The sequence below is a fragment of the Saccopteryx leptura genome, chromosome 6, assembly GCF_036850995.1.
Source record: "Saccopteryx leptura isolate mSacLep1 chromosome 6, mSacLep1_pri_phased_curated, whole genome shotgun sequence".
In the NCBI taxonomy this organism is placed as follows: Eukaryota; Metazoa; Chordata; class Mammalia; order Chiroptera; family Emballonuridae; genus Saccopteryx; species Saccopteryx leptura.
The window spans coordinates 122,584,903-122,598,981 of NC_089508.1; the positions used below are offsets into that span (position 1 = coordinate 122,584,903).

The following is a 14,079-nucleotide window of genomic DNA, read 5'->3' on the forward strand; positions in this document are numbered from 1 at the left end:
TTCCCTTCCCCTCCCCCTTTCAACCCCCTTTCTGTCTCTGACTCTTTAAAATATCAATAAAAATTAAGCCCTGGCCACATAGCTTGGTTGGTTGGAGTGTTGTCCCAGAGCACAGAGGGTTGCTGGTTCAACTTCTGGTCAGGGCACATGAAGGAGCAGCTCAATGTTCTGTCTGTCTCTCTGTCCCTGCCTCAAAAAAAAATTTAAAAATTCCAAAGCCCTGGTGATACCCAGACTAATTAAATTACAGTCTGTGGGAGTATGGTTTTTGAAGTTCCTCAGGTGATGATTGCAGGATACAAACAAGTTTGGAAACCACTGCCATGGGTGTTACTTTATGTAAACAGAAGCAAGTATGTATGTATGCATTCCTCTTCTTACCCTCCTCTTACACAAATACCCGTGTGTGCTCTGTACACTGTTCTTCATCTGCTTCTTTCTGTGAGCAGTACACACACCATGGAGATCTTTCGTCTTTCTCTGTCCCTAGTTAGAAAGCTTGTTTTGTTTTTTGTTTTTGTTTTTTGCAGCTGCATAGTATTCTCCTCTTTGAATATACATACCATTGTTTATTTAACCTTTACTCTGTAAATTGTTTGAACTCCTTTGCCATTACAAACTGTGCTTTAAATGACTCTGTGTATGTGTGTGTGTGTGTACCTATCAGATATATATATATAATTAGATGGCTGGGTCAGCAGGCCCTGAATTTATCCTTTTGTAGCTGTTTAGTTACTAAGGCTGCTGAAACATAGTCCCACAAACTGAGTGGCTTCCAGTGTTTTTCAGCCTGGTGGTGACTCTCGCTGACTGGCGGGAAACTCCTGGTAGACCTGCAGTGGTCCGCAGACTGGTGGTTGGAAACCACTGGACAGTGATGTGTATTGTCTCACGGTCCTGTAGGTTAAGAGTCTGAGATCAAGATGTCAGCAGGGTGGATTCCTTCTCGGGGTTTTGAGGAAGAATCTATGACTGTCCCTTGATTTCTGGTGATTATCAGCAGTCCTTCGTGTTCCCTGGCAGTAGAAGAACCACTCCTCTGTCTCTGCTTCGCAATAGCAATCTTTCCGTGCTTGCTTGTCTGTCTCCAGGGCCCTCCTCTGTCAACACCCTGGTTTCAAACAAGGTCATATTCTGAGGTACTGAGGATTAAGACTTCAACATGTGAATATGGGGAGGACACAATTCAAACTATGGTAATAAATGTTGCCAATCTTTTCTCCATAGAAGTTGTGCTGCTTTTGCAATCTCATGATGGAATGCTCATTACTCCATAGCTGTGCCAAGAGTTTGCAGACAAACAGTCCCTTTTCTGCCACTTCAGAAGGGGTGTCTCAGCCTTATTTTAATTTTCATGAAAAATATTTTTGTGTGTGTGTGAGTTTGAATGTATTTTCATATGTTTAAGGGCAATTTTTATTCCTTTTTCTCTGGCCTGTTTGTTGACATCTTTTGCTAATTATTTTCTATTGTTGGTATTTATGATCTCAGTTTCTAGGAGTTTCTATATTTATGGATTAAAGAGATTAGTAGTCTGTGACTGTGCTATGATATGAAACTTATTTTCCAGTTTGTCACTCTCTTTTGACTTTGCTTCAAATGTGTTTTGCATGCATTAAACAGCATTTACTTAGGTAAATTTATCAGTAGTTTATTTTGTGGCTTCTTTATTTTAAGTCTTCATTGCAAAGGCTTTTTTTTTTTTACTGCAAAGTTATAATCTAATTCTCCCAACTTTTCTTCCAATGCTTTTAAAATTTATTTTATTTTATTTTTGTATTTAAATGAGAGGAAAGGAGATGGAAAGACTCCTACATGTGCCCTGACCTGGATCCACCCAGCGACCCCAATTGAGGGCAATGCTCTACCCATCTGGGGCATATGCTCGCAACTGAACTATTTTTAGCACCTGAGGCAGAGGCTCCACAGAGCCATCGTCAGTGCCCAGGGCCAAGGCACTCGAATCAATCGAGCCATGGCTGCAAGAGGGGAAAAGATAGAGAGAGAAGAGGAAGGGGAGGAGAAGCAGATGGTTGCTTCTCCTGTGTGCCCTGACCAGGAATCAAACCTGGGACTTTTATACGCCAGGTCAATGCTCTACCACTGAGCAACCAGCCAGGGCCTTAAATTTAATTTTTACATTTAAATCATTGATTCATTTTGGTACTTATCCTGTGAATGGTATGAGATATGGATACAGGCTTATCTTTTTTTTTGGATAATCTTCTCTCTGTTAATGCACAAATACTTCACTCATTAGAGAGTGAAGCATTACAGAACATTCTTATAGAACTAATATGAATCATAAGTGTGCACCTTAGGTAATTATTACAAAACTCACTTATATAATCACTGTCCAAATAAACAGTATTATCAATACACTAGAAACCCTCATTATGTCCTCTCCTAATCACTATGCTCAGATAAAACTTTTTTCTAAGGGAAACCACTATCCTAACTTGTACCACTCTAAATTATCTATTCCTTTTTGTATCATATATGGAATTCTATAAGAGTTATTCTTTTACTCACATTATATTTTGAAATTCATCCATGATGTTTTATCTGCCTGTAATTTGAATTCTTTTCTATATGTTATTCTATTAAATAAAATACTATAGTATATTTATTCATTTCATTGATGGACATTTGGGTCCTTTCCCCTTTTTTTTTTTTTTTTCTTTTTTTCCTGAAGCTGGAAACGGGGAGAGACAGTCAGACAGACTCCCGCATGCGCCCGACCGGGATCCACCCGGCACGCCCACCAGGGGCGAAGCTTTGCCCACCAGGGGGCGATGCTCTGCCCCTCCGGGGCATCGCTCTGCCGTGACCAGAGCCACTCCAGCGCCTGGGGCAGAGGCCGAGGAGCCATCCCCAGCGCCCGGCCATCTTTGCTCCAATGGAGCCTTGGCTGCGGGAGGGGAAGAGAGAGACAGAGAGGAAAGGGGGAGGGGTGGAGAAGCAAATGGGCGCTTCCCCTATGTGCCCTGGCCGGGAATCGAACCCGGGTCCCCCGCACGCCAGGCCGATGCTCTACCGCTGAGCCAACCGACCAGGGCCCTTTTCACTTTTTAACTCTTGTAGTACTGTATTTCTCCATGTACAAGACACACCTATTCCCAAAAAATTTGGGCTCTAAAAACTGGATGCATCTTACACAGTTGTTGTAGATTTTTTACTTGCATTTCCCACTTTTTCTTGCTTGTTTTTGTGCTCATTGTTGTAGATTTTTGTTACTTGCATTTCCCACTTTTTTGTACTTGTTGCATTTTTTCAAATTTCAGGCCCCCAAATTAAGGTGCATCTTATACATGGGGAAGTACGGTAATATGATATGAACATTGTTTTATATATTTTGCTTATATAAGGATATACATTTTTGTTGGGTATATATTTCTTTATTCTCTTAATGGTATAATCTGATTTTAATATAGTATAATTTACCAATCTTTTTATGATTGATGCTTTTGTGCCCTGGAAACTTTTCATTCTCAATGTCCTGAAGATATTCTTCTAAGTTATATCTTTTTAAAGCTTAAGTGTAGTGTTTTTTACTTTCATACCCATAGTCCACCTGAAATTGATTTTTGTGTGTGGTGTGACATAAGGGTCAGGTTTTATTTTTCTATTTGGAGAACCAACCAGATGACTCATTGATCCCACAGCATTGATTGCAGCGAGCACACTTTCTCCATCGCTCTGCAGGGTCAGTTTTCTCGTGAATTAAATGTCCCGTGTATGGAAGGATGTGTTTCTGAAGTCTCTTCTCTACATTAATTGCATTCACGACACTGTGCAACCATCACCATTATCTGGTTCTAAAATTTTTTATCACTCTAAACCTAAGACTTTATAGTCATCATCCCTTGGTATCTATCTGCTCAGTGGGCAGGGGGCAAAATTCTTCTATACTCAAGTCCTTTATATGAAATGGCATAGTTTTTGCATAGAACCTATGTACATCCTTCAGTGGTAGGATTCAGCCAGTTTGCACTGGTTTGGTAGAACTGATACTTGATTTTTTGTTGAGGTCAGCAAACCGGTTGTTAAAATGGCACTTGTAATTAGAGTTCTTTCTAAGGAGGGTGTGTGGACAGCCGCCCAATGTGGAAACCACAAACTTACATTCTTTACTCTTTTTGATTTTTTTTTTTTTGTATTTTTCTGAAGCTGGAAACGGGGAGAGACAGTCAGACAGAATCCCGCATGCGCCCAACCGGGATCCACCCGGCACGCCCACCAGGGGCGACGCTCTGCCCACCAGGGGGCGATGCTCTGCCCCTCTGGGGGGTCGCTCTGCCATGACCAGAGCTACTCTAGCGCCTGGGGCAGAGGCCAAGGAGCCATCCCCAGCGCCTGGGCCATCTTTGCACCAATGGAGCCTTGGCTGCGGGAGGGGAAGAGAGAGACAGAGAGGAAGGAGGGGTGGGTGGAGAAGCAAATGGGCGCTTCTCCTATGTGCCCTGGCGGGGAATCGAACCCGGGTCCCCCACACGCCAGGCCGATGCTCTACCACTGAGCCAGCCGGCCAGGGCCTCTTTACTCTTTTTGAATGTTTGCACAACAGTGTATTCTTAAGCGCCCGCTGTAATGTTCATTCTGTCCATAGCGGAAAAAACTTGTGAGAACGTCAATCAAGAAGCAATATGGGCCCTGGCCGGTTGACTCAGCAGTAGAGCGTCGGCCTGGTGTGCGGGGGACCCGGGTTCGATTCCCGGCCAGGGCACATAGGAGAAGCGCCCATTTGCTTCTCCACCCCCCCCTCCTTCCTCTCTGTCTCTCTCTTCCCCTCCCGCAGCCAAGGCTCCATTGGTGCAAAGATGGCCCAGGCGCTGGGGATGGCTCCTTGGCCTCTGCCCCAGGCGCTAGAGTAGCTCTGGTCATGGCAGAGCAACCCCCCAGAGGGGCAGAACATCGCCCCCTGGTGGGCAGAGCGTCGCCCCTGGTGGGCGTGCCGGGTGGATCCCGGTTGGGCGCATGCGGGAGTCTGTCTGACTGTCTCTCCCCGTTTCCAGCTTAAGAAAAATACAAAAAAAAAAAAGAAAAAAGAAAAAAAGAAAGAAAAAGAAGCAATATGGAAATACAGTATCTTAAATAACAGTTATATTGTTTTTTGTCCGTTATTAATATTTTTTCATTAGTATTTTAAAACTCATAACATAATCTAGTTTTGTGTACCTCTTTTATTCTTATTTAAGCATTAAATGCATGAAATAATAAACTACTTTTCGGTATATCATGTTTTTATACTTAAAACAGTCATTAGGGCAGAGAACTGGTTGTTAAATTATTTGAATCCCACTACTGACACCCTTTGTATACTTTAAATCATCTTTAGTGTCCTTAAAATAGCTAATACAATATATACCCTATGTGAACAATTGTTATACTGTATTTTTTTTAGGAATAATGACAAGAAAAAACAGTCTGCACGTGATCAGTATAGTTGCTTCTGTTTTTTTAAATTTTTAATTATTTTTGGAGAGGAGAGAGAAGGAGAGAGGAGAAAGAGACAGAGAGAGAGAAGGGGGGAGGAGCTGGAAGCATCAACTCCCATATGTGCCTTGACCAGGCAAGCCCGGGGTTTCGAACCGGCGACCTCAGTATTTTCAGGTCGTCACTTTATCCACTGTGCCACCACAGGTCAGGCTACGTGATCAGTATAGACGCAACTATTATAGGCCTAACTACATAGTACATGTCAGCAGCAACATCACTTTTTGTAAAAATATTTTTGATCCACAGTTGGTTGAATTCCCACACACAGAACCGCAGATATGGATGGCTGACTGTGCCCATTAAGCAATACCTCTCCATTTCCACTCCTTCCGAGCGCCTGGTAACTCTTACTTCGTTTCTCTATAAATTTGCCTATTATAGATATTTCATATAAGCAGAGCCATGAAATATCTTTTTTAAGGCTGAATAATATTTTATTGTATGTATGGAATGCATCTTGTTTATCCATTTGTCTGTTGGTGGACACTTGAGTGGCTTCCATGTTTTGGCTATTGTGAATAATGTTGCTGTGAACATTGACTTGCAAGTATTGTTTGGATTCCTGTTGTCAATTCTCGTGAGTATATCTGAGAGTAGAATTTCAGGGTCATGTTTAACTTTTTGAGGAAGAACCAAACTGTTTTCCATGTTTGTCATGACATTTTATGTTCCTGCTGGCAATGGACAAGTGGCCCAATTTGTCCATAACCTTGCCAACACTTAAATTTTCTGTTTTTGTTTTTTAATTGAATTTATTGGGATGACATTGGTTAATAAAATTATTAGCTTTCGGGTGTACCCTTCCATAATACATCATTTATACATTGCACCATGCGGCCAACACTCTAAGTCAAGTTTCCTTATTTTTGTTCTTGTTTTGTGTTTCATTTTATAGTAGCCATCCTTGTTGGTATGAAGTGATGTTCATTGTGGTTTTTATTTGTATTTCCACAGCGACTAATATTTTATTGCATTTTCATTTTCATTTATTTCAAGGTAACTTCTAATTTTGCCTCTAATTTTTATTTTTCACCCACTGGGTTGATAAATTATGTTGATTCCTTTTAGCATTTTAAAGATTTTATAATGTTGCCTTTCAGCCTTCATTTTCTTGATGAGAAATTCACTCTCATTTGTGTTTTTGTTCCCATGTATGTCTTTTTATCTGATTTTCTTTATCTTTTCTTTATTTATGCTCTTTATTGATTAGATTAAAAGGTGTCTACATGCACTTTCCTTTGTATTTATCCTGCTTGGTGTGTGCTGAGCTTCTGTGGTTGGTGGGTCTGTATCTTTCATCAGATTTAGGGAGTTCTTAGTAATTATCAGATATTTCTTGTACACATATATTTGTCTCCCCTCCTTCTGGGACTCCACTTATATGCATATTAGACCATTTGATGTTGTTCAACGAGCTCGGGTTCCTGCCCTTGCTCTTTTCTTCTCTTTGCTTTAATTTGGATATCTATTATTGACCTGTCTTCAAGTTTATTGTTATTTTTCATTGCTATGTCCACTTTCCTGGGCCTTGTGCTTGAGCACTAGAGGTTGTCTAGATGTTTTCAGCTGAGCCTCACCATTGAGTTCTCGCCTCTCTGAGCTGTGGGAGCTCTTTCCTGTTGTATAGCCTACTTGGTAGGTCTCTGAGTAACTAGGGTGTTCTCTTTGCTCCCCATTCCCATCTTATGCTCTCTGTACCTTTGGAGGTATCTTTCAGCCTTGTACCTCCTCCTCTGGCCTTTTGGGGACAGTCACCCAGGATGCCATATGGCTTGGCATGTTTCTGAGGCATTTCTTTCAGATCTCCTGCCCTGAAAGTTCAGCTTACCTCAGCTCAGGGTTTGCTCAGCTCTCCTTTGCGTCTGTCCTTCCGGCTGTTGCTGACTAACCCTGAGCCCTCTCTGAAGACTATGCAAAAGAGTTGTTGAGTGGGTTCAAACTCCCTCTGTGCCTGAATTTCTTGAAATTCTAATTTGTCCTGCCAGCCTACATGTGGCTGTTATCTTTTGGGGTCATTTCTTTTAGAAATCCTGTCTGTGCTGGATTCTTCCTCCTCTTGCTATTACTCCTGGGATGAAGCAACCATGGGTCTCCCCTCTCCTACTGAGAGCTCGTCACTTCCTGGAATTAGTTCATTTAGGTCTCTTTGTTCCCTTATTAGCATTTGACTTTTTCTAAACTATAGTTGTGTAGTTTACAGTCATGCATCACTTAATGATGGGAATACATTCTAAGAAATGTGTTTTTAGGCAATTTTGTCATTGTGTGAACATCACTGAGTATATTACACAAACCTACATGGTATAGCCTACTACATACCTAGGCTATATGATATAGCCTCCTGTTTCTAGGCTACAAAATTGTTCTGCATGTTACTATACCAAAAACAAAAAACCCACAAGATTAAATCAAGCACAAGAGAAAATGATACAATTAAGAGCAGGGGTCCCCAAACTACGGCCTGTGGGCTGCATGCGGCCCCTTGAGGCCATTTATTCGGCCCCTGCCACACTTCCAGAAGGGGCACCTCTTTCATTGGTGGTCAGTGAGAGGGGCACATTGACCATCTCATTAGCCAAAAGCAGGCCCATAGTTCCCATTGAAATACTGGTCAGTTTTGTTGATTTAAATTTACTTGTTCTTTATTTTTATTTTAAATATTGTATTTGTTTCCGTTTTGGTTTTTTACTTTAAAATAAGATATGTGTAGTGTGCATAGGGATTTGTTCATAGTTTTTTTTATAGTCCGGTCCTCCAATGGTCTGAGGGACAGTGAACTGGCCCCCTGTGTAAAAAGTTTGGGGACCCCTGATTAAGAGAGTAGGTAAACACAAGATGTATGAGGCTGTTGCTGGCATACCATGGCATACCACTTTACAGCAAACTTTTTTTAATAATTAGAACGAGTAGACTCTAAAGTAATGATAGAAAGTATAGTGGTATCTTGAGATACGAATTTAAGTTGTTCTGTTAACCGAGCTCGTCAGTCAACTTGTATATCAAACTGCCGATACTGGACCCGTGCGCCAATGTGCCAACTAGCGGCAGTTTCCTGAATCACGACCCATATCTTGGAATTTTGCCCAGATCTCGAACAAAAATACGGACCGAGTCGCAGCTTGTATCTTAAAAAATTCGTATGTTGGTCTGTTCGTATCGCAAGGTACCACCGTATAGTACATAATAAGCCAGTAACTGAGTTGTTTATTACCATGTACTTTGTATAACCAGTAACACAGTAGGTTTGTTTACACCAGCATCACTACAAATGTGTGAGTAATGTGTTGTACAACATTATGATGGCTGCAACATCACTTATAACTTTTTTGGTTTTGTTGACTGAAATATCCTTATAAGGTGCGTGACGGTATCTCGTTTGTTCAGGTTGTTAGGGCAAAATAAATGACCTCATTCAACTTTCTATAAACAGAATGAAAGAACTTCTACAGTGTGTCTGTTTGTATTTGTTTTTCAGATTAATATATTTTGGCGGCTATGGATGTAGGAAACACAGTGAACTCCAAGACTGTTTTGATGTTCATGATGCATCATGGGTAAGAGAGTAATCACTGCTTACATTTTTCTCTAATATCACCTTAGAAGTTTTAGAAATAATTAGCCCACTCTTTCTCATTTCCTATAATTGACACTATGGAAAAAAGTGTATTTTCTCTCTTTCAAATTTGGATTCAGTTTGAAGAGGTTCTATCACCTTAATGGCTCCTGGAAGAATAATTTCTTTTCTTACATAGTTAATCACTCATACCTGCTTCTGTTAGACTAGTAGAGGCTTTAGCACAACTTAGAAAACCTTTGTTCTTAGGTAACCAGAATGGCTGTTGCTGACACACACCTGCTTTTAGGTCCACAGACTAGAACTAGTCGTAGCTCTGATGGGCTTACACAGGAGTTGGTTGATAGTGATATTATTTTTCCTTCTTCTTACTGGTTAGAGAATAAACTATTATTAATGAAAGAAGTTATAATTAATAAAAATGAAATCCTTTAGAAGATAACTTTAAAAACCATTGATCCACCACCTTTTACTAGCATACATTATTATTGTACATTATTAATATATATGAACAATTTGTATATATCTCTTCTATATGGGTATTTTTTCTCCATGTATTTACATGATTTTTTAGCTCTTAATATGAAATCTCTTTAAAGCTTAGCTACTTACAGTATTATGGATAATTTTCAGAAATATAACTTCCCATTGTTTATATCTATTTTTTTTATAGGGACAGAGAGAGAGTCAAAGAGAGGGATAGATAGGGACAGACAGACAGGAATGGAGAGAGATGAGAAGCATCAATCATCCGTTTTTCGTTGGGACTCCTTAGTTGTTCATTGATTGCTTCCTCATATGTGCCTTGACCGTGGCCTTCAGCAGACCGAGTAACCCCTTGCTCGAGCCAGCGACCTTGGGTCCAAGCTGGTAAGCTTTTTTTTGCTCAAGCCAGATGAGCCCGCACTTGCCGGGGTCCAGCCCCGGGGGGGATCCAGGGGTCCCACAGGAGGAGATGGCGTCGGCGAAAATGGAGTGAGAGAGCCGAATTCTTTTCTTTCTCTTTATTCTCTGGTTAGCATTTACTGCCAGGCATCTCTGCTAAATGCTAGTATAGCTCCCTTTTTATACACACACACTGAGTTACAATTACATGGTGTTAATCATTGCTTCTGTTTCACTATGTTTACATGTTTCTGGATAACAGTTAATTTATATCTATAAATCACAAACCAGGTAGCAAATCAGTCAAAATACAAAATAACTTGAATAGTGATAACAACATCGGTAAAAGCTTTTAAGGTATTAGTACTAATAGTTAACTAACTTTACTGCTGTTGTGAGTTAAGGGGCAGAGAGAGATTAGCAGACGAGATTATTAAGGACTAACAATGGACCACCGTTTGCTCAGGTAAATGGCTTTGAGTTTAAGCAGTGTCCTACTTTTTCTCACAAGATTCTAAAAGGCTTGCCTATAAAGAAACTGACATAACATTAAGAATAGCTTTCACCCAAAGATATACAGAGTGCACTTGCAAGATAGCCTAGTAGCAACATAAGACATTAATTGTTATTACTTCTATGGATTTCCCTACATTTCTCTCATTATTAAAGAATTTTGGAAAGTATGTAAATCTTATGAGAACATCTCATTGAGAAAGCCTAGCAATTGCCTTTAGTCAAAAGACAATTCTCTTAGTAAAACATTCTTTTCTTGTTGACTGCGCTCTCATCCTAGGCCACACAATGGGCCATTCTACTATACCTTACCTAAGATACTATTGTCTAGTCAAATATTACTTATTTATTATATTTAAACACTAGTTAAGTTCTAACTCTATTCTTTTCAGAATATACCACTATTTGCAGATCAAATAAGCAAGAAGAAAGGAATGTTTCTCTACTCTATCACATGAAAAGGCTAGGGAGGAAAAATGTTGAATTAAGTGAAGGCCGAAAGGTGCTCTGTGCACAGCCACTGCCTCCTACCCATTCACAAGTCACAATCTATTCTTTCTAACATGATTAAGAAGGAATTCTCCTACAAACTTAACCCTTTACGAGGGATATCATAGCCAGCCTCTTATGTCTATGAGCCCAGTTCAAGGGGCTTACAGGCTTTTCTGTGGAACTCACATCCTCTGTCTCATTTCCAAAGAAATCACTATGAATCTACAGGGAAAGCATGGTACTATTATCCCTGTGCCATAATTAATAGCACACACCCAGAAAAGGGGGGATATAAGGCCAGATTAATTCAAAAAGTCAAAGGGGGAAGTATTGTTGTGCCTTTCCTTTGCGGTGACTTTGTCACCCCGCAGCCATTGGTCTTCTCTGCTGTGACTTTGTCAGCCAGCAGTTGTGGGTCTTCTTCTGCTGTGACCTTGTCAGCCAGCAGTTGTTGATCGGCTCCCTACATGTGCTCAAGCTGGTGACCTCAGGGTCTTGAACCTGGGTCCTTCCACATCCCAGTCCGACGCTCTATCCACTGCGCCACCAACTTGTCAGGCTTGTTTATATCTATTTTATTCATCAATGAAATCTCTCATTCTTTTCTCTCCTCATTCAGTTAGGCTAACGAGCATGTCCTGAAATTTTTGGAGTACAGTGGAGTTGTTTTGCTTTGTTTTGTTTATAGATTCTAAACTAAGTAAATTTTTTAGTTTGACAAGTCCTGACAAAAATTATGTATTTCAGAAAAAAAGAAAAAACACATAAACCTGGCATAGAGGAAAGCTTTCATACAGGATTCTAACAATCTGGAAGGTGCTCAATACAATAAAGCTGCTAACTTTATTGCCAACAATTTTGCCTCTTAGAAGACAAAGAAGAACGTGAGCATAAATCTGACCTATCAGAGAAAATCGCTTGCTTAAGTAGAATTGGTTGGAACCTTTTTGCAAAGTGATACCATAGTCCCCTAATGTTTCTTTTTTTTTTTTTTTTAAAGATTTTATTTATTCATTTTAGAGAGAGTAGATTGAGAAAGAAGGAGGGAGGAACTGGAAGCATCAACTCCCATATGTGCCTTGACCAGGCAAGCCCAGGGTTTCGAACCAGTGACCTCAGTGTTCCAGGTCAATGCTTTATCCACTTCACCACCACAGGTCAGGCCCCTAATGTTTCTAATAGCAGAGACTGGGGATTCTGAGAATGTGCTTTAGAGAAACATTTCAAACTATAAATATCATTCTGTCCTCTTCAATTTTAAAAGAGACAATCCTTGGAGAGAATTGGAAAATTGTTAGCTAGGAAAGTAGAACACACTGCAGGCAATGCTGAGAGAAGGGAAGTCACCAGGCGAGGCCCCTCTGTTGGGGCCACTCTTAGCCACTAGTGTGCACCCCGGCTTTATAACTACAGCGGCAACTTGATTTTTGTAAAAGTGTCTACTATTTCACCAGCAAGGATGCAGTGGAACTTTAAAAATAACCTAAAAGCTATAAAATCTTTTAAATATTTAAAAATTTTCTGTTTTAGGAAGAGCAGATATTCTGGGGATGGCATAATGATGTTCATGTGTTTGACACAAAGACACAGAGTTGGTTTCAACCAGAAATTAAAGTAAGTATTGTAAAAAGTTACCTTTATATTTATATATTTATTTATTTACTTTTAAAAGATTTTATTTATTCATTATAGAGGGGAGAAAGAGAGAGAGAGAGAAGGGGGGAGGAGCAGAAAGCATCAACTCCCATATGTGCCTTGACCAGGCAAGCCCAGGGTTTTGAACCGGCAACCTCAGCGTTTCCAGGTTGACACTTTATCCACTGCGCCACCACAGGTCAGGCTATATTTATATATTTATTGATACAGTTTTTAAGTGGGAGGAGGGTATATAGTGAGACTGAGTCCCACATGTGTCTTGATTGGGATCCACCTGGTAATCCCGTCTGGGCATGATGCTTGGACCAACCGAGCTGTCCTCAGCACCCAGGCCAACACTGGAACCAGTTGAGCCACTGGCTTCAGGAGAAGAAGAGAAAAAGAAGGGGGAGGGGAAGGAGAAGGGAAGAGAAACTGATAGTTGCTTCTCATGTGTGCCCTGACTGGGATGTCCATATGCCAGGTCAACGCTCTATCCACTGAGGCACCAGCCAGGGACATCATTAATACATTTAAAAAATACATTTTTAGTAAGTTATTTGGATGTTAATAATTGAGTTTTAACCACATACAAAGGGGTTCTCTTGAGTACTATCACTAATACTATTTTTTTAAATCTCAAATTTTTCTACAGGTTAGCTAAGGGTTTCTAGAAAAATCTTGTAAAGAGGTGCCATCATTATTGCTTACCCACACGTATGATGCTCTGGTTTAAGGAGGATTCTTTTAAAAAGTCAATTTTTAAAAACCCATGTTTCATAAACCCTTGAAATTAGGGCTACATGCAATGTAGCATGGCAAAAATACATTATTTTATGTGCTAGTGAGCAAACAGAAATCACATTAGTTTAGGTGGTTGTAAGGCCAGTGGCTGTAGCCATGCAGGTTCCCATTGGATTCGAGCAGATGGGAAAGGATCTGTGGAGCCAGAAAATGGCGAGCCATTCTGTTTATTAAAGTCTCACAATGGCGGATGAGCAAACAGGCAGGGAAAAACTGCTTCTCTTTCTCTCTCTTCGAACTCAAGCCAAACAGGCCTGGTTCAAAACCACTTCCCTGGCAAACAATAGCAAAGCAAACAACGGCCAGCCTTACACAGACTATACACACAGGGTGCTGCCCTGTGCTCATGGATCAATTAGGCAAAGTGCAAGCGAGCAAGCCTAACATACTTGTTTGCCCAACAGTGATAGTGAATTCTCATAGCTGGAAGTATTTTTGGAGGAGCTCACAGAGGGGAAGAAAGAGCGGCAGGGACCTCTTTATGGTCCTATTTTTTGTCTGCTTTTCCTGTTTCTCCTGTGTGCTGGCTTCACCCTGTTTACTGCAGACTAGGTTGCTCATTTAGGAGGAAACAGGACCCTGGCTACACAAGCAGTTCTTTCTATTGGTGCTGTATTTTCTCAGCATTTATATACTAGTTCTAGGAAAGGACTCTGGCTGTACATGGGCATGTTCCC

General features: G+C 40.6%; 1 protein-coding gene across 3 annotated transcripts in view; it reads left to right on the forward strand.

Annotated features, from left to right (window-relative positions):
- Positions 1-14,079, forward strand: part of KLHDC1 (kelch domain containing 1) — an 86,336-nt gene that overhangs the window by 44,599 nt on the left and 27,658 nt on the right. For all 3 annotated transcript variants that reach the window (XM_066388366.1, XM_066388365.1, XM_066388367.1), the window contains exons 5-6: positions 8,975-9,053; positions 12,494-12,577. In XM_066388366.1, the coding sequence (XP_066244463.1) occupies positions 8,975-9,053; positions 12,494-12,577 (163 nt within the window). The remainder of the gene's footprint in view (positions 1-8,974; positions 9,054-12,493; positions 12,578-14,079) is intronic.